Here is a 20,927-nt window from a genome sequence, read left to right as displayed (position 1 = left end):
ACACACAAATAAGTATACCTTTGCTGACGACATTTAGACATAGTCTAAATGGGGGATAGTTGGAGGCAAGCAGGAAACAAACTAATTTGAGAACACACCCAAGTAGGTAGAGGTAATAGTGACAGCTGTCAGATTGACAGCTGTTGGTTGGTTTGACTGCGTAGTGAATGATTGTTTCATCCTATTTGACCGAATGGAATACAATTATAGTTCTTATTGAATAGTAGAATTGGCATTCTAAAACTGCCATTACACAGCTCAGATCTCTCAGCTCAAAACAGCGCCTTCCGTGTCATATGAAATGCAGTAGGTTTCATATTACTGTAATTTTAGCGGCGTTGACAGTTGAATTAATAGTGGAAGTGGAGGTAGCAGTAATAATCCCAGCACAGCAGCAGCACAATATTAATCATACAATTCGCAGCAACGTTTGTTGTAGTAGTAGCAGCAGCAGCAGCAATAGTTGAAGTAATAGCAGTCATATTCAAATCAAATCAAATCAAACTTTATTTATATAGCACATTTAACCCATTTAGACCTGAGGCCGATTCTACAAATGTCTTCTAAATCCTGTCCATGTTTCTATGTCAGTGGTTCTCAAATATTTTCATGTCAAGGACCCCCAAAAATATATGTATTTGGTCGCCGACCCCAATCTGAAAATATGTAGTTCCATGGACTCCCCCAGAAGCAAAGATTTGAGTTAAAAAAGTTCGCTCTGAAAGAATATATATATTCAATGATTTGCACCACATTTTCACGATTTTTCAAAAATAGCAGATCTACAAGCTCTTGGCACGGCACTCGCTGCCGCGCTACGAGCTTGTAGATCTGCTATTTTTCAATAGCTAAAGTATAACGGAATGCTTCAAACACCAAAAGGGGTTCCCACCCAGAAAGGGGTTGACCAAAGTACGTTACAGGCTGAAACAAGCAGAGCATCACCGTGCAGCGCCCATCGGCTCACAGACAAAAAGAACATAATAAAAAAAACACAGGTAAATAAAGGACATAATTTAAAATAATACGATCCCGGTACAATTAAATGCCAAAGAGAAAAGGTGTGCTTTCAGTGTAGAGATTTGAAAACCTCGATGGACTGGGCAGATGGGATGACATTCTCCCTGACCTTTGCTTTGCCTTTTGCCTCGGCCAATAACACAGTCACCAAGCGGCATATTGCCAAATACGTTGTTTGTGGCTATAACAAAGTGTATTAGGTGTTGCTATAGTAATACATTAGCAGTAATAGAGACACCCCATATACTCTGTGTGCGAAATGACATTTTCCTTTAAACATTGGCTACAGTAACAACATAGATATCTGTGGCAAAACACACAAGGTGTGTTATGCGTTGCCATAGAAACGCATTAGCAGTAGAACTACTACACCCCGCAGTGTGTGAAATAAACGACTGGAATGTCTTCCTGTGCGTGTGTGTGTGTGTGTGTGTGTGTGTGTGTGTGGAGATTTGAAAACCTGGATGGACTGGGCAGATGGGATGGGGAGAGGTAGGTTGTTCCAGAGTGCGGGGGCAGCGGCAGCAGCAAAAGAACGGTCTTTTGTTGGTTGTACAGTACGGACAGTTAGTAGTGACTGGTCAGCCCACCTGAGAGCCCTGGGTGGGGTATACTATATATCTCTGCTGTCGGGAGGAAACCTCATAACTCCAAAATGTTTATTTTTCAGGAAATTAAAAATATAATTTTTTCAGGAAATTAAGAAAACCATATATTTTTTACAACAAAGCAATACAGCCTCATCAAAGTTGGTGTTGTAACTTTATATATTGTCAACTACTTCCATGAGAGGGGGAGAGGTGGTGTGAGTTAGTTGCTTTAGCAGACATTTTGAGGGTCCAATGGAGTTAAGAGGTTTTGTCCAGCACTTTTTACTACTTTCCATTGGTTCAATATCTTCGAAACAACACACAGACGTAAAGGGTGTTCGATAGCACTGATTTATGCCGAAAAATGAAAAACCTCAAAAATGGAGTTATGAGGTTTCCTCCCGACAGCAGTGCTACTGTATATTACAAGTACTTTCAATAGTAGTACTGTCGCACTAGTTCCAATAGTAGTGCTATTACTAGTACTTTCAATAGTAGTACAATCGCACTAGTTCCAATAGTAGTGCTATTACTAGTACTTTCAATAGTAGTGCTATTACAAGTACTTTCAATAGTAGTGCTATTACTAGTACTTTCAATAGTAGTGCTGTCGCACTAGTTCCAATAGTAGTGCTATTACTAGTACTTTCAATAGTAGTGCTATTACTAGTACTTTCAATAGTAGTGCTATTACAAGTACTTTCAATAGTAGTGCTATTACAAGTACTTTCAATAGTAGTGCTGTCGCACTAGTTCCAATAGTAGTGCTATTACTAGTACTTTCAATAGTAGTGCTGTCGCACTAGTTCCAATAGTAGTGCTATTACTAGTACTTTCAATAGTAGTGCTGTCGCACTAGTTCCAATAGTAGTGCTATTACTAGTACTTTCAATAGTAGTGCTATTACTAGTACTTTCAATAGTAGTGCTGTCGCACTAGTTCCAATAGTAGTGCTATTACTAGTACTTTCAATAGTAGTGCTATTACTAGTACTTTCAATAGTAGTGCTATTACAAGTACTTTCAATAGTAGTGCTATTACTAGTACTTTCAATAGTAGTGCTATTACAAGTACTTTCAATAGTAGTGCTATTACTAGTACTTTCAATAGTAGTGCTATTACTAGTACTTTCAATAGTAGTGCTATTACAAGTACTTTCAATAGTAGTGCTATTACAAGTACTTTCAATAGTAGTGCTGTCGCACTAGTTCCAATAGTAGTGCTATTACTAGTACTTTCAATAGTAGTGCTATTACTAGTACTTTCAATAGTAGTGCTATTACAAGTACTTTCAATAGTAGTGCTATTACAAGTACTTTCAATAGTAGTGCTGTCGCACTAGTTCCAATAGTAGTGCTATTACTAGTACTTTCAATAGTAGTGCTGTCGCACTAGTTCCAATAGTAGTGCTATTACTAGTACTTTCAATAGTAGTGCTGTCGCACTAGTTCCAATAGTAGTGCTATTACTAGTACTTTCAATAGTAGTGCTATTACTAGTACTTTCAATAGTAGTGCTGTCGCACTAGTTCCAATAGTAGTGCTATTACTAGTACTTTCAATAGTAGTGCTGTCGCACTAGTTCCAATAGTAGTGCTATTACTAGTACTTTCAATAGTAGTGCTATTACTAGTACTTTCAATAGTAGTGCTATTACAAGTACTTTCAATAGTAGTGCTATTACTAGTACTTTCAATAGTAGTGCTATTACAAGTACTTTCAATAGTAGTGCTATTACAAGTACTTTCAATAGTAGTGCTATTACAAGTACTTTCAATAGTAGTGCTGTCGCACTAGTTCCAATAGTAGTGCTATTACTAGTACTTTCAATAGTAGTGCTGTCGCACTAGTTCCAATAGTAGTGCTATTACTAGTACTTTCAATAGTAGTGCTGTCGCACTAGTTCCAATAGTAGTGCTATTACTAGTACTTTCAATAGTAGTGCTATTACTAGTACTTTCAATAGTAGTGCTGTCGCACTAGTTCCAATAGTAGTGCTATTACTAGTACTTTCAATAGTAGTGCTATTACTAGTACTTTCAATAGTAGTGCTATTACAAGTACTTTCAATAGTAGTGCTATTACTAGTACTTTCAATAGTAGTGCTATTACAAGTACTTTCAATAGTAGTGCTATTACAAGTACTTTCAATAGTAGTGCTGTCGCACTAGTTCCAATAGTAGTGCTATTACTAGTACTTTCAATAGTAGTGCTGTCGCACTAGTTCCAATAGTAGTGCTATTACTAGTACTTTCAATAGTAGTGCTATTACAAGTACTTTCAATAGTAGTGCTATTACTAGTACTTTCAATAGTAGTGCTATTACAAGTACTTTCAATAGTAGTGCTATTACAAGTACTTTCAATAGTAGTGCTGTCGCACTAGTTCCAATAGTAGTGCTATTACTAGTACTTTCAATAGTAGTGCTGTCGCACTAGTTCCAATAGTAGTGCTATTACTAGTACTTTCAATAGTAGTGCTATTACAAGTACTTTCAATAGTAGTGCTGTCGCACTAGTTCCAATAGTAGTAGGACAACCACGGCCGCTCGGTTAGGTTACACATACACAGTATTTGCATATAAGGGAACTCATTATTTGGTGCCTGTCGCGGGTGTAATAACAATAATAATGATTGTGAAGCCACACATGTTCTCTGGCTCCAGTTCAAAGCCCACTGTCTTTCCTCTCTCTGTGCCTATGATGATGTCACCGCTCTCAGCTCTTCTGGAATATAAATGAACAACTGAGTAGCTAGCACACACCGAGTGAAGTCCCAGTTGGCGCCGCGGACTGTATAGCGATCCGTGAGAGATCAATATATTGTCGTTGGTTAACAAGGTGGCTCATGGGTTGCTATGGTAACTGCACTGGCAATAATGGCAACGTGTGACATTCTCCCTGACCTTTGCTTTGCCTTTTGCCTCGGCCAATAACACAGTCACCAAGCGGCATATTGCCAAATACGTTGTTTGTGGCTATAACAAGGTGTATTAGCTGTTGCTATAGTAATACATTAGCAGTAATAGAGGCACCCCATATACTCTGTGTGCGAAATGACATTTTCCTTTAAACATTGGCTACAGTAACAACATAGATATCTGTGGCAAAACACACAAGGTGTGTTATGCGTTGCCATAGCAACACATTAGCAGTATAACTACTACACCCCGCAGTGTGTGAAATAAACGACTGGAATTTCTTCCTGTGTGTGCGTGTGTGTGTGTGTGTGTGTGTGTGTGTGTGTGTGTGTGTGTGTGTGTGTGTGTGTGTGTGTGTGTGTGTGTGTGTGTGTGTGTGTGTGTGTGTGTGTGTGTGTGTGTGTGTGTGTGTGTGTGTGTGTGTGTGCGTGCGTGTGTGTGAGTGTGCATTATACTGAATAAAATAATCACATAGCCACCGGTGTTATCACCAAAGTGAGTCTCTATTGCAGCAGAGCTGTTCCGGTTCTTGCCGTTTCTGACAACAAAATAGCTAAATCTCACGTGACATGTGGCCATTAGACCATTTTGGGCGGGAACCCGTTTTGGTGTTTTAACTATAAGCATTATTTAGCTATTGAAAAATAGCAGATCTACAAGCTCATAGCGCGCCACCGAGTGGCGCGCTACGAGCTTGTAGGTCTGCTATTTTTGAAAAATCGTGAAAATGCGGCACAAATCTTTGAATATTCTTTCAGAAGACTTTTTATTTATTTCGACGTCAGGCCTAAATGGGTTAGACCTCGGTGTTGTGAAATGTAAAACAAAAAATCACACCCGTGTGAACTGAGTGGTGTAAGGTATTATATAGCCTGATCAGCTGTGTTCTGACGTAATGAAATCAGCATCAACCAATCAGCATCAACCATGCTCATTTCTTTTGCACAGACAGACAGACAGACAGACAGACAGACAGACAGACAGACAGACTAACAAAGCCAGTTGTAGGAGTGGTTTACACCACTCAAAAAAAAGCTGTAGGAGCAGCACTCGCATACAGAGGAGGAGAAGGAAGGAAGAAAGAAAGAAAGACAGAAAGAAAGAAAGAAAGAAAGAAAGAAAGAAAGAAAGAAAGAAAGCAAGCAGGGGCCATGGCGGTCCACGGACATTGTATGAACTGGCAGCCGGCACGTGGTAATAGAAAGGTTGGGAACCCCAGCTGGTCTACATCACCAATAGAATAATGGGCTTAGTCCGTTACAAGCTTGCAAAAATTGGTTTAAATGGAATGGAAAATAGTATTTGCAGCCTAAGTACATTACATTCACTATAAACTGGATGAATTGGGTGAATTGGGTGTAATGTTGAATGGCTTACAATGCTTTAATTTAACCATATTAAGACACTGCTGGCTTATGAGATGAATCATTGCCTGATTTATATTTTGTGGCGTGCCGTTTCGTGCACCTAAACGAGCCCATCTACGAGCTCACAAGCGTGTCGCTTCGTGAGATGTAGTAGATCTGTTGTTTTGTGTCGGCAACACTCGCTCGCAAACCAGGCGTCAATCTGGAGTATGTTACGTCTAACTAAACGACAACGAGAATAAGGATAGAAATGAGACGAATAGAAAGTCGTCAGACCGCGACGGCGCTACACTGCAGCTTTTTTCCCAATCTTTGTCTGCTCCTCTAGTTTTTCTTTTATGCTGTATAATCCCCACCCATCTGCTCCCCCCCCCCCCTCCCCCCCGGTCCCTCTGTCATTTCTCTCCCATAGATACACTCTGGCCATCTGGCCATTTCACTATTTCACTTTGCACTGTGTAAATAGCAGATCTATAAGCTCTCAACGTGTCGCGCTGCGACGTGTTGAGAGCTTGTAGATCAGCTATTTCACTTTGCACTGTGTAACGTCTAATAGGCCTCTCTGTGCAGGCACGTGCAGAGAGTGTTAGAGAGAGGCAGGGGCTGAAAGGGGCACTTTTGCCCCAAAATAGCTGATCTACAAGCTCTCAACGCGTCGCGCTGCGACGCGTTGCGACGCGTTGAGAGCTTGTTGATCAGCTATTTCCGGGGCGCAAAGCCTGCACTCTTTATCTACTGGAGATGCGGTTGTACGACATGGATTTCGAAACAAATTAGTTCAGGAGACTTCGGAGAAAAAAAAAACAATTCTCCTGAATGCTGCCTTATTCCGGTATGGCATGGAAAGGAGAGGAGGGCATTTGCATTTCTTTCATCATCATCATTTTTCGACCGCGGTCGAGATCGGGGATTTCACAATATTACGCCAGACTTCCCTAGCGATGACATCAGGGAACGACAGTTTTCTACCTCTGGTCTGCTTTGAGGCAGGACTCCAGACAGGACTCCAGGCAGGACTCCAGGCAGGACTGCATTTCTTTAGTAAATTCTGCATTCATGGTCTGGAGAGAGCAGTTGTTTTACAGACGGGTAAAAGGGCAGGGGCTGAAGCCCCCCTTTGATATCTATGTGTGCACGTCCCTGCTCTCTGTACAGGCCTGAAGTACAAAAGTGGTCCATAAGAACTAAATGGTAAATGGTGCATTTGTATAGCTCCTTTATCCAAGGTGCTTATAGATTGTGCATTACACCCATTCACACACACATTCATACACTGATGGCCGAGGAAACCATGCAAGGCACCAACCTGCTCATCGGGAGCAATTAGGGGTTCAGTGTGTTGCTCAAGGACACTTCAACCCCAACTCTTTGGGAGCCCGGGATCGAACTTTGCAGTAATTTGCATTACTATAGAGCGTCGCAGTCCCGCCCCCTTTCATGACGACGCCAGGCCCAGGAAATAGTTCCCAATGCATTTTTCCCATAGACATTTCATTTCAGACCTTATAAGCATCGTACGAAGCCAACTCTTGTCGTGACAAATCATGACAACAAACACAATATTTTGGACCAAACAAATAATTACAAAGAATAAATCTGCTGTTTTCTTCTTCTCTCTAATTATTTGTTCAGCCCGAAAAATTGTGTTTGTTGTCATGATTTGTCACGACAAGAGTTGGCTTTGTCCGCGGCGTAAACGTCTTTAAATAAATACCTTCTGAAAAGTCTATGAGGAAAATGAACGGGGATTTATTTTCCGGGTCTCTCGAGGGGGCGGGACTGCGACGCTCTATAGCTGTGTCTATGGAATGGATTGAGTTTCCTCGTCCTCTCTTCATGTCATTCTCTCCCTTGATCACAAATGTGTCTTTTTTTTTCCTTCTTCTTCAGAACATCGTGCGGGGCAGCAGTGGACTACTGGGTCCTGGCACTACGGGCCTGTGGCGCGCTCTGGCCCAGAGTCAGAGTCACGTCCAGGGTGGTCCGGCAGGCCTGGCTGAACTGCTGGAGCAGTACGCTCAGAACCTGGCCCAGAACATGAAACTCACCTACCTCAACCCCGTGGCCCTGGTCGCCCCCAATATTGGTGAGCTGAGAGGAGACGCACGCACGCACGCACGCACGCACGCACGCACGCACGCACGCACGCACGCAAGCACGCACGCACGCACGCACGCACGCACGCACGCACGCACGCACGCACGCAACACTTCACCTGCTTCCGGTTGTTTTTAGAATCAATTTTTAATTACGTTTAAGGCTCGAAAGGGTCCTCGTTACATCTCTTGCCCCCTATGAACTTCCCTGTGTCAGGCAAGGCTATCCTAAACGTCCGTAATTTGCACTACTAACGTGATTCCAGAGCTCCTATAGGCTCTGGAATGAGACAATATCCGCCTCACTGATTCCCTTATATTGTTTAAATCACCAGAAATCATTCCGGTAAATAACCTTTGCTTTGTTTCATTACCTTTTGCTCACGGTTTCATTTGTGTTAGCTCGTTTTATTTTCACTCGTTTCATCAGCTTTGTGAATTTCTTCTTTTCTGTGTATTCTTAGTCTTATGTTTGTGCAGCACTTTGTGACACATGAGAAAAGTGCTATATAAATAAGGTTATTATTATTATTATTAGGGAGGTAATGCAACATTATGTTGTGATCAAAGCGTGCACACACTCATCTTGACGCGTATGGAACAATAACAAGCTTTTATTTCTGAGTGCGATCCTCCATGTTTAGGCTTATTATACATTATATACTCAACACTTTTGTTGCTTTTTGTTTTCGGGCATATGCACATTACACATACACAGATATTGACTATGATATGCAGTAGGTAGCATATTTTAGGTTAGATTCCAGAATGACATGCAGTATATTTGGTACATTTAACTATGTATATACTATATCTTGATATATAGAAATACAACATTGGTTTGTTTGCTGAATTACTGCAGTGCCGTTTGTCCAACGGTATAGTTGTGCAGGCCACACAAACTTTAATTCAGTGTCTTCAAAATGGCTGAGTTCAGCTTTCTTGCTGGCAATAAATCCCAATATAGTTTTTTTTCTGGGTTAGACTGTAATGAAAATTCATCTCTTACAAAGGACACATGTAGGGATTTACTCATATAATGCATAATATGTGGCTGTGAAATTGGTTATGATGACACTACAATCCAATGCTATAGGCAAGGCACGAAGGCACTAATTCCTCAGACACAGCTGACACTAATACAAATGATGATGACCGAGCCAGAGCCAGACAGCTTAGAAACAGCGGCAGGCTTGGCAGCAACAGATAGACGAACCAATTTCACACTCCCACCTGATTACACGCACGCACGCCGTCGCACGCACGCACGCACGCACGCACGCACGCACGCACGCACGCACGCACGCACGCACGCACACACACACACGCACACGCACACGCACACGCGCGCGCACACACACACACACACACACACACACACACACACACACACACACACACACACACACACACACACACACAGACAAAATATACTATACTGTACATCTGAAATCAGTAATGTACTGTAGCTGCTAATATACAGATACTGTATGATATACATAACATTTTAGACACTTTACTGTCCAATAAAAGAACAGGGCACAATGACAGCACGGGTCCGCAAAGTATATACATGGGGACATTAAGGGGTCGTAATACGAACTATGAATTAACACATAATACAGTCTGTGTTCAATCTTTGTGGCGTGTCGGTGTGTATAGTTACTGTTTATTGTTACCCCCTTGGTTTATTAGAATAATGTTCAAATAATAACTCCACAAATGGCACATTACTGTGTGTTATCAGTAATGTTAGTTAACCCATTTAGGCCTGGAAAAGAAGTCTGAAAGAATATATGTTCAAAGATTTGTGCCGCATTTTTACGATTTTTCAAAAATAGCAGACCTACAAGCTCGTAGCGCGCCACTCGGTGGCGCGCTACGAGCTTGTAGATCTGCTATTTTTCAATAGCTAAAGTATAACATAATCAGGGGTGCACACAACTTTTTTGGTCTAGTACTCAGGGGAGTACCTGGAGGAGTTACTTGGTGCTCCTAAAATGCGGCGACCCGTCTCGCCGGATGGATAAGAGGGATGCATGAATAACTTATAGAAAAACTATATTTATTGTATAGGTGGGGACTGGTGAGTCAATGGAGGGTATTGCAACTCTAGATTCATACCATTATAAAAAAAAATCTAGACGTCAGGCTTCCCTTTTGTTTTTACCGAGGCAACGTACAGTCAGACTCAGACAGTTAGACACACATGGCGCCTCGGTGCAAAAATAAACAGTGTACACTACCCGACTTTACGATAATAAGGGACAGTATGTCGGGACACGGTGTTGTCATGTTGATAAGCTTCATGTTGTGCAGGCTGCAGCAGCAGTGCCAGTCCGCAATGCTTTGCACTCTTCCCACTGTCGGAACTAAAACCTGTACCCGTAAAAAGTCAGTGGCTGGTGCCTATAAGCCAGACCGAATCGCGACAGTGTGATTTGAGTCTGGCTTATTAGCCAGGCTACGGTGCCCACTGCCTAGGCTGTGAGAGACGGCATCGCACACGAGCAACTTGCTCCAGTACCCGGAAAACAAACATAAGCAAAGCGGCGAATGGGAAGAGTGCAAAGCATCCAAAGCATACCCTTTTACAACTTTTACTTTTTAGTTTGCTCCACATCTGAAACGGAGAAGCCGAACCATTTGTGTCAGGATTTCTCAGTAGTAAACTCCTGTCAACCGAACCGCCCTCCTCCCAGCAGCGAGCAGCATGAAAATGGAAATGGATCCTCCCTCGTTTGAGTAAGGACGCGCTGTGATTGGCCACAATGGCCAGTGCACTTGTGCAAGACGTACTTTGAGTGGCAGTCGGTGGGAAATGCTCTCGCTACAGATTTTACTAGTATTCTGGCCATAATAATCATTCTGGGCGGCGCCAGCTGTTGGTACGCAGATGCGCTTCCCGGCGCTTGATTGACAGCGCAGAATGAATTTTGACGACGCATGCGCACTGGCGTACCGCTTGTGTGCACCCCTGAACATAATGCTTAGTTAAAACACCAAAAGGGGTTCCCGTCAAGAATGGGTTAATGAGGGGCGGCAGTGGCTCAGGGGTAGAGTGGCCGGATGGGTCCGGTTCAATCCTGGGTTCCCCCCCCAGAGTTCAAAATGTCCTTGAGCAAGACGCTGAAGCCCAAATTGCTCCCGATGTGCAGGTTGGTGCCTCGGATGGTTTCCGCCGCCATCGGTGTATGTATGAATGTGTGTGCGTGTGTGTGAATGGGTGACTGTAATGCACCATTTATTTGATCACTGCATACTTGCTGCAATGCTGCTCTGGGCCATTTTTAGCCCACGAGAAGTTGCTAAAGAATGGCCTGGCACAATTGGCACATCCAGTATAGCACCTGGAAGTTACGTTTTGACATTACAATGTGTTCGTTCAGCTCTATCTAGTAAAGCATTGCAGGGGCTGGTGCAGTGCTATAGAGAGAGACAGAGGAGGGATTTATACTTTGTCACGCAGTCCTTTCGACAAGACATACCGAGAAATAAAAATGCTCCCCGGAGGCTCGGAGCACAGGTCAGGTAGGTTATTGTGGGCCGGCAATGTTCGGAATTTGTCAATCAGGATGGAATGTGAAAAAAACGGACGGATCGATCTTGATCTTGATCACTTGACTATAGAGTTCATGTGCACCGATTTGTACATTTTCATGTGGCATTTCTTCCTTGCACGCCGTGCTCATGATTTGAGGAATTTCGTTCAAAACTGACCACCCTTGCAAACTTTGGAAGCCAATCTTAGCCAATGGAATATGAAAAATACGAAAGACCACTTTAGTTTACTGACTATTATATATATGTGTACCGATTTGCGTGATGTTTGGACAAAGCAGTATACTGTCAAAAATCTGCATCATGGTGGCGCTATAACAGGCCCACGTGGGGCAGAGGTTCTGCTCTGGCATGCAGGCAGTGTGTGTGTGTGTGTGTGCACAGTTTCGCTGCGATTGGGACAACGGTACCGGAGATAGCTGTACACAGACAGAAGGACAGAGTCTGACGGACGGACGGACACACGAACAGACAGGGTGCAAAAGATAGTCTCTGCCATGCCTTTCGGCTGGTGGAGACAAAAAATCACACCCGTGTGAAGTGAGTGTTGCAACTCCATGTGGGGGTCGGAAGTTCCAGACCCACAGGAACGCACCCAGGGTGCCGGCCGATTCCGGCGAGCCGCCCGTGTCTGAAACGGTTGAGAAATGACAGAGTTACCGTGTGGGGGTCCCTCTACTGTACTGTACTGTCACTGTACTGGCACACCCGAAAGCATACAGTTAATATGTGCGTGTGTGTGTGTGTTAGGTTGCGCACAGGTAGTGAAAAACAACCATGCGGTTTTCGTACTCATACTCACCCAGACACCCAGCCAGCCAGCCACCCACCCACACACATAGGAGTGGTTGCACCACTCAAAAAAAATAAAAAATAAAATAAATGGTAGGTAGAAGTGAAATGATCTTACACTAAGATGTACAAGTCATTCTTTAGGCGTGGATTGGACATACCATTTTCCAACAGCTATAGATATTGTGGATATGCATCCTTAGTTCCATGTCAGCCACCGTCGTCTTCATTTCACTTGGGAAATGGCAGAGCAATCTGTGGGAATGTCAACGCAGAGCATATAGAAATATAGCAGCTGCAGCTTTGACAGACACACAGCCAGGAAACTTTATACTCCCACATGCAGCGACAGATAAACATGTCACCTCAACTACGCACGCACGCACGCACGCACGCACGCACGCACGCACGCACGCACGCACGCACGCACGCACGCACGCACGCACTCGCAGATACACGTACAGAAAACGCTCCTCATGTAAATTGTCATGGCCAGATTCAATGTGGTACCAGGAAATTGAGACAGTTTGGTCAGTTTGGTGACAGAGTTACCGTGTGGGGGTCCCCAGGGGGTCCCTGTACTGTACTGTCACACCCGAAATAATCATATAAACAGTTTGTGTGTGTGTGTGCGTGTGTGTGTGTGTGTGCGCGTGTGCGTGTGCGCGTGCGTGCGTGCGTGCGTGCGTGCGTGCGTGCGTGCGTGCGTGCGTGCGTGCGTGCGGCTGCGCAACAGTGACACTTGGTGGTGAAAACCAACCAAACGCTATTTTCGTGCTCGGACACAGCCAGCCAGGAACCCAGGGACGGACAGGGACACACATAGCTGTCTATAGGAGGTTGCATCACTCACAAAAAGAGTAACATTATGTACACGTCCATGTTTTCTCTGTAGTAGCAAAGTTACGTAAACATTGAGAACGTTCACAGTATTTTATGTTCCATATATAGAACAGCAATTTGAGCATAATAGTGCAAGAAGAGGGCGGGGGGGGGGGGGGCTAGCATTTTCCCTTGCCCTGTTTTCGCCCTGTCTTTTTCCAGTGGCCAATGAATTCCTCCCAACACACGTCTGTGTGTTTTCACTGCTGTTGTATACAGTTGGGTGCCACCGATATTGTCCCTTATCATTTGACCCATTTAGGCCTGACCTCAAAATTTAAAAAAATCCTTCTAAATCCTCCAGTTTTCTGAAATAAATATTTTTACGATTTTTCAAAAATAGCAGACCTACAAGCTCGTAGCGCGCCACTCGGTGGCGCGCTATGAGCTTGTAGATCTGCTATTTTTCAATAGCTAAATTATAACAATGTTTAAAATACCAAAAGGGGTTCCCGCCCAAAATGGGTTAACCTGCCTACTGGCTCACCTGCCAGTGAGGAGACGCAACACAGGCCAATATTGAACACAGGCCAATTGTGTTTTCATTTTAGTATCAAATGACAAGAAATAAATACATGACCTTGATCCAGTGGTACTGACATGACGGCAAATTCTGATTTAGTCTTATAGGCCCTCATTTATCAATGGAGTGTAAATTGGAGCGTGGGTTTTGGCGTACGTACGCCCACGTCAGCGTGGCATGAAGCCTTGACTTCGAGTAGTGTAGTCTGTGACCACTTTGAACTGAACCAAAGTGTGTCTGGCATTTACAGTGTTGGAATGAATATTACCCAGAATTGACTCCCAAACATCTTCAGCAAATTGCAGTATCCAAATCTCTCTCCCCGGGCGCACCTTAGAATTTATTAAGAAATGCCTGAATTTGTGTCCAGATTTTTTAAAGAGTTAAGTATAATAGGGTTGGCTAACTTGGCTATGTACGGTGGTGATTTACGCTTGGCTGGGTTATTAAGCAAAGCAGGAAGAGAGGTACAGTTGGAGGCCATCGATATTGTCCTTTTCTTTTTGTTGAGGTTTGCGTGATCTGCGCAAAAGGACAGTTAACCCATTTTGGGCGGGAACCCCTTTTGGTGTTTTAAACATTATGTTATAATTTAGCTATTGAAAAATAGCAGATCTACAAGCTCGTAGCGCACCACCGAGTGGCGCGCTACGAGCTTGTAGGTCTGCTATTTTTGAAAAATCGTGAAAATATTTATTTCAGAAAACTGGAGGATTTAGAAGGATTTTTTAAAATTTTGAGGTCAGGCCTAAATGGGTCAAATAATAAGGGACAATATCGGTGGCACCCAACTGTAGCACCAACTGAAGCCATCTCCATCTTGAAGCCAAGCTGGTCTATTTACATGACCTGCTGGCAGACAGTCGTGCCAATAGGATAGTGCATTAAAATTGGCTAATAGCCCTCCTGCTGCCTTAGACTTACACAAATATATATTTTTGATATCCTTACAGATTTGTCTTAGCAAACAAAAATTAACACTGACCGTCACTACCCCAAAATGAAGGACCACTCTAAATGCTTTGGGTGGGTTCTGCAATGCAGTTTAAAAAAACTCTTTTCCACCCATGTGGGGGCGATTGAGAAATCTATTTGAACAAAATGTTTAGAGACTGACTTGTGAGTCTAGACCTGTAGCCCACACTGACACAACACACAAATACACGCACACACACACACACACGCACGCACGCACGCACGCACGCACGCACGCACGCACGCACGCACATAGAGAACCCCTCTTTTCCCAATAGCTCCCAGTGAACATGAATTAATTATGAAATAACTGCAGCTGTGATGGTACATTCACTTTGGAGTGCTTACTGTGCAGCAATCATCAGGTGATGGAGACAAACAGACAGGTACACAATTCGCACGCACGCACGCACGCACGCACGCACGCACGCACGCACGCACGCACGCACGCACGCACGCACGCACGCACGCACGCAATCTGTTGTATTGAGTGGTGTTCACAGCACTCTCTTTCTGTGTATTGAGTACGGTTCCTATTGTATTTTCTGGGTCAAGTGCTCACTCAATGCGGTCTACTCTCCACCAGAAGCTGTTCAATATGGACATTCTGTACGCTTTAAAACCCCATATTGGCTAATATACAACCGTTCTGAACTCTGAACGTTTTTATTTATTCGTATTAATCTTTAGACGTTGGTGTGAAACGTAATCTATATAGGTGATTAATGTGTCTGATAGCAAAGCACATTTATATATATTGTGTGTGTGTGTGTGTGTGTGTGTGTGTGTGTGTGTGTGTGTGTGTGTGTGTGTGTGTGTGTGTGTGTGTGTGTGTGTGTGTGTGTGTGTGTGTGTGTGTGTGTGTGTGTGTGTGTGTGTGAGTGTGAACGGTTATTCAACATGGACCTGCTGTTTAATAACCCATTTACAGTTATTATATACCCCTATTCTTTATTTATGTGTTTTTTATGGATTTTTATGGGACTTTTACACTCCCCAATTAACTAAAGAGTAATTGGTGTGCTTCTACTGTACCTCGTTCTCTTTCGCTATGCTATTCACACTAATTGACCTACTGTTTAAGAGACATTTTGTATGTGTCTTATTTAGACTGGGGGTCTAGTAGTAGAATTTTAGCATGGGTTGTTACACACAGTGCTCTAACGGATAATCCTAACAGTTTTCTGAAAACCCCATGTTTCTGTGTCAGTGGTGCTCAACCTTATTCATGTCAAGGACCCCCAGAAATGTCTGTAATTTGGCCGCCGACCCCCCATCTGAAAATGTGTTGTTCCAGGGAACAGAAGCAAAGATTTGAGTTAAAAGCGTTCGCTCTGAAAGAATATCTATTCAAAGATTTGTGGCACATTTTCACGATTTTTCAAAAATAGCAGACCTATACAAGCGCGGCACCGAGTGCCGCGCTACGAGCTTGTAGATCTGCTATTTTTCAATAGCTAAAGTATAACATAATGCTTTAAAACACCAAAAGGGGTTCCCGTCGAGAATGGGTTAAAGTGCACTCACTGAGAAAGGTGTATACCTTCCCATTGGTGGGCTACTTTAGAAAACGCAAGAAAACACATATAATTGATGTGTGTGTGTGTGTGTGTGTGTGTGTGTGTGTGTGTGTGTGTGTGTGTGTGTGTGTGTGTGTGTGTGTGTGTGTGTGTGTGTGCGTGCGCGTGCGCGTGCGCGTGTGTGTGTGTGCGCGTGCGCGCGTGTTTTGACAGTGATGAATCTGGACCGGGTGGAGAATCACACGCACGTGCGCAGACGTTTCCCGCGGTACCACACCACTCTGTTCCGCGGCCAGGTGGTCTGGGACCCCCACACTCACGTGATACTGCCCCCTGCTGCCCTGGTCCCTCAGCGACACCAGCAGCACGGTTGGAAAGACAAGGAACGCGCAGAGAAGGAAGGTATGTGTACGCAGTATTTATTGAACCCCACAAACATATCATCATCATACTATATTTCTGACAATGTCTGAATGTCTGTCTGTCTGTGTGTCAGAAACACTGCCGTAGCTCCTCACTGCCTGCACCAATCACTCCCACTTTTCACACAGGCATTGACCATAATAATATGGAGGTCTTAACGAAGCCCTTTTTTCCAATTTAACAAATTATAAATTAATAATGAATTTATTAGTGAATTAAAATTGCGAAAACGCACCCAGGGTGGAGATCCCCCTGCGGCCACAAGGCGGCAAGTATTTCACAACGGGTAAGGGCTAGTAGAGGATAATTCAAGAAACAGACATGAATTTAAATGTCGTATTGTGTGGGTAGACTAATGCCTAATGAATGCTCCGTCACACAACTGAAATAGAGCGCTGTGAGCTTTTAGGTTGGCTATTTGCGGTACACGACACCGCCGTGCGACAAATGCGAGTCTGAATCTGCCTTTAGTTATTGAGCACCGAAGTCTGGCGTCAAGGGCGCTAAGTCCACTGGTTCATGTACTTTTTATTTGCATTGTAATCCCCATAGGGGGATTTTAGATCACCTCTGTGTTTGAAAAATAAACAAATCATCCCGGCCGTTTCACTCATATGGATATGAAGAATCAACTGACTGATAGAAAACGCTATTGTTACTGCTGCTGAATTAGTACAATTTTCGCTAGAAACGGACTGTATCGAATATGAGTGACTGACTGTGAGTGACTGACTCGTAAACGATACAGAGACACCTCCCCGACAATATCACCGAGACAGTTTGTTCACTTTTGGACCACAATTCTTATATGAGACGATTTTATGATGACCCCATGTAGAAAAACTTCCATGAACCAGGGGATGAGCTAGCGAGTGACGTCAGGACTTGGGCGCTCTATTCAGACGCACTGTTTTCCACAAACACACTGGGATCTATAAAACCTTGCTCTTTGACTCACACACACTCTTGCTCTTCTGCAGCTTCAGGACCTCAGAACTCTGGCTCCGCCCCTGTCAGCATGACATCCAATCAGACAGGAGAATACACTGCTGCCAGGCGCGCCGTCTCAATGCCCGAGCCACCGATCAGCATCGTCATCATGCTGATCTACCGCAGCCTGGGCGCGGCGCTGCCTCCCAAGTACCACACCGACAGACGAGGAGTCAGGTACCAACAAGTCCTACTACTGAGACAAAATATCAATATTATTTAGGTCAGATACTGTATAACTGAATAAAGAAGGCATCTAGGACACTGGGACAGGGGTTCTCAACCCGTGGGTCGCGACCACCTCGGGGGGGTCGCCAAAATATTTTGGGGGGGGTCCCCAAATTATTAAAAAACAAACAAAAAAAATGCAACTGAATGGCTGGAAAAATAGAAATGAAGAGTTTACATAGTACACATAGTACATGTATAAACTTTCCTTAATGATTATATCTGGTTTCACTGTTTCAGTATTCATTGATGATATTTTCTCTATTATTAAGGTTATTTTTGTAGTCAGTTTGTATTGGGGGTGGGGGGGGGGGGGGGGACATGGCCAAAGCATTTCCGGGGGTCCCACCCAGCCAAAAACGCTGAGAACCCCTGATCTAAGAGAGCATCGTCCGATGTAGCAACTTGAGGACGATGATCGGGTGCACACGTTTCATCGTCAGATTAGATCTTCGTCAGGTCATAATGATTTTTATTTTTTTATTTATAAATATATATTATATATTTTTTTACATTTGGTACTTACAGATTACAGTACCACCAAGTTTATGAGGAAGCCACACAAAATGAGTACTGTAAATGGTGCATTTATATAGCGCCTTTATCCAAGGCGCTTTACATTCAGTGCATTACATTCACCCATTCACACACACATTCATACACCGATTACGGCGGAAGCCATGCAAGGCACCAACCAGCACATCGGGAGAAATTTGGGGTTCAGTGTCTTGTCCAAGGACACTTCGACATGTAGACAGGAGGAGCCGGGATTCGAACCACCGACCCATGGATCATTGGACGACCTGCTCTACCTCCTGAGCCACAGTCACCCCTGTATATGACCTGTAGGAGACGTTAGGGGCTAGTGCAGCAGCAGAGAACACCCTCCTAACCTGCAAACATGGCCGCTTGTGTTTTGTTTGCTTACTTATTTTGCCACCCTGCCGTCCATACCATAACACACTGACGTCACACACAGCATGCAGCTAATGGGCTGAGTTATTGGAAAATTCACCTGTTCAATTTCTGCTAAGTTCCTCAATTGATTTCTGATGAATGGGCATGGCACGCGTTAAGATCGATTTATAATCTAATCGTATCCCTCTCAATCAAATCAAATCATCAGGTACCTAGATATTTCCGCCCCTACCATACTGTGATGATTCAATGTTTGCCTCATTCCAATATTCCTTTGCTTTGCCTCTAGCTAACGCCTTGACATAATCATGATGTAGGCACAAAAAGGGTCTAGAATCTAGTGAGAGAGAGAGAGAAATGAAAGACAGAGAGAGAGAGAGAGAGAGAACTTTTTTTTCAATCAATGACGGTGCTACGCTCAAACCAGAGAGAGCGAGAGAGAACTGCATTCCACAAATTATTGGTACTTAACTGGGCATTGTTCACAGCTGCAGCAATTAAGACGCTCGGGAGGGGAGGGGGAGGAGGAGATCGAAAAACCTGTTTGGTAACAGAGTGTTAATTCACAAATGTTGTTGCGGGCCGCATTGGACGGCTATGCGGGCCGCAAAATGCCCGCGGATCGCCACTTTGACACCCCTGGTCTAGACCTTCAGTATATCTCTATTCCCAGCAGTTTCCCAGACAGATAGATTGATAGGATCCATTCCCCCTCACATACTGTATCTCCATGTCTGTTGAGCTGACTCTCTTCGGGAGCCTAGTATGCTTCTTTCTAGGCATGTAACGATATATCGTATATCGATTTTTTTTTAGGGGGGCTAGTAAATTATGGTGTGTGTGATATGAAATGTGAGCTTTAATCGTATTCCATCATATTCAAGTGCTTTTGGAGTAAAATGAGACAGACTCCATGCAGTCACTTTCAGTAGTAGAGGCCTGCAGAGGGGAGCTGTGTGTGTCTGTGACTGTGCCCAGGTGATGGTCGTTGATTCTCATTAATACATCAAGGAAGGCAATTATGTTTCTGCACTGTCAAATACGTCTACATCTATAAGATGTCATCAAAGAAAGCTTTTTTTTTTACATGTTAACTCGAGCAAGGTTCTAAACAAGAAAGCATGTTTACAGTTGTTGCACAGAACTTAAGTAATTTTACATGAAAAGTAATGCTACTTTTGCAATGTAGTTCAATAAAAAAAAATGGAAAAAAAGTTAAATCATTAAAAAAAAAGATTTTTTGGTCATTTGTCTGGAAAATAGTTTTGTGTTTAAAATATCGTGAAAAATCGCATCGTGTACCTCATATCGTGACACGTATCGTATCGTGAGTTGAGTGTATCGTTACATGCTTACTTCTTTCTGTCAATAACAGTGGATTTTAATTTCTAACGCAGTCTATCTCAGTCTCTTTAAATACAACCCCCCCCCCCCCCAGTGTCAGTATCTAGACCAATCAGGCATGTCTGTCTGTTCTTTTATATTTAACTTTTATGTTCTCTTATCTTGACTGACGTAGAAATAAAAAAAACGTTCGCTCTGAAAGAATATATACCTATTCAAAGATTTGTGCCGCATTTTTACGATTTTTCAAAAATAGCAGACCTACAAGTTCATAGCGAGCCACTCGGTGGCGCGCTATGAGCTTGTAGATCTGCTATTTTTCAATAGCTAAAGTATAACAGAATGCTTGAAACACCAAAAGGGGTTCCCGCCCAAAAAACGTCCAGACCTCCCAGAGTCAGACCATCTCCTAATGAGGTCCCCAGTGGCTATAGCGTGTCTGTTAGCAACAGTGTTTCAAAGCTCCGGCCCTAATATTAACTTCTCCTAAGAAGTAAGTATATCCTACCAAGCACAGTGTAGATGTGTCCTGGGTCTAAATTTGTCTCCGCTTGGATGAAAACCAAAACGTTATCTAGGTCTGTGCCCGAGGACATTACCTGAGCTGAAAGGCACAGACAGAATAAAATGTGTGTCACGCTTGTGTATATATCTCTTAACCCATTTTGGGTGGGAACCCATTTTGGTGTTAGCATTATGTTATGCTTTAGCTATTGAAAAATAGCAGATCTACAAGCTCATAGCGCGCCACCGAGTGGCGCGCTATGAGCTTGTAGATC

General features: G+C 43.4%; 1 protein-coding gene across 1 annotated transcript in view; it reads left to right on the top strand.

The window, feature by feature from the left end:
• Positions 1 to 20,927, top strand: part of celsr3 (cadherin, EGF LAG seven-pass G-type receptor 3) — a gene marked incomplete at its 5' end in the record, with an annotated part of 178,442 nt that overhangs the window by 113,727 nt on the left and 43,788 nt on the right. The window contains 3 exon segments of the mRNA XM_079516266.1: positions 7,787 to 7,982; positions 16,459 to 16,614; positions 17,655 to 17,830. Of these exon segments, the coding sequence (XP_079372392.1) occupies positions 7,787 to 7,982; positions 16,459 to 16,614; positions 17,655 to 17,830 (528 nt within the window).

Source organism: Electrona antarctica, assembly GCF_951216825.1.
Source record: "Electrona antarctica genome assembly, chromosome: 2".
NCBI lineage: Eukaryota > Metazoa > Chordata > Actinopteri > Myctophiformes > Myctophidae > Electrona > Electrona antarctica.
This window is presented reverse-complemented; position numbering and strand designations above follow the sequence as displayed.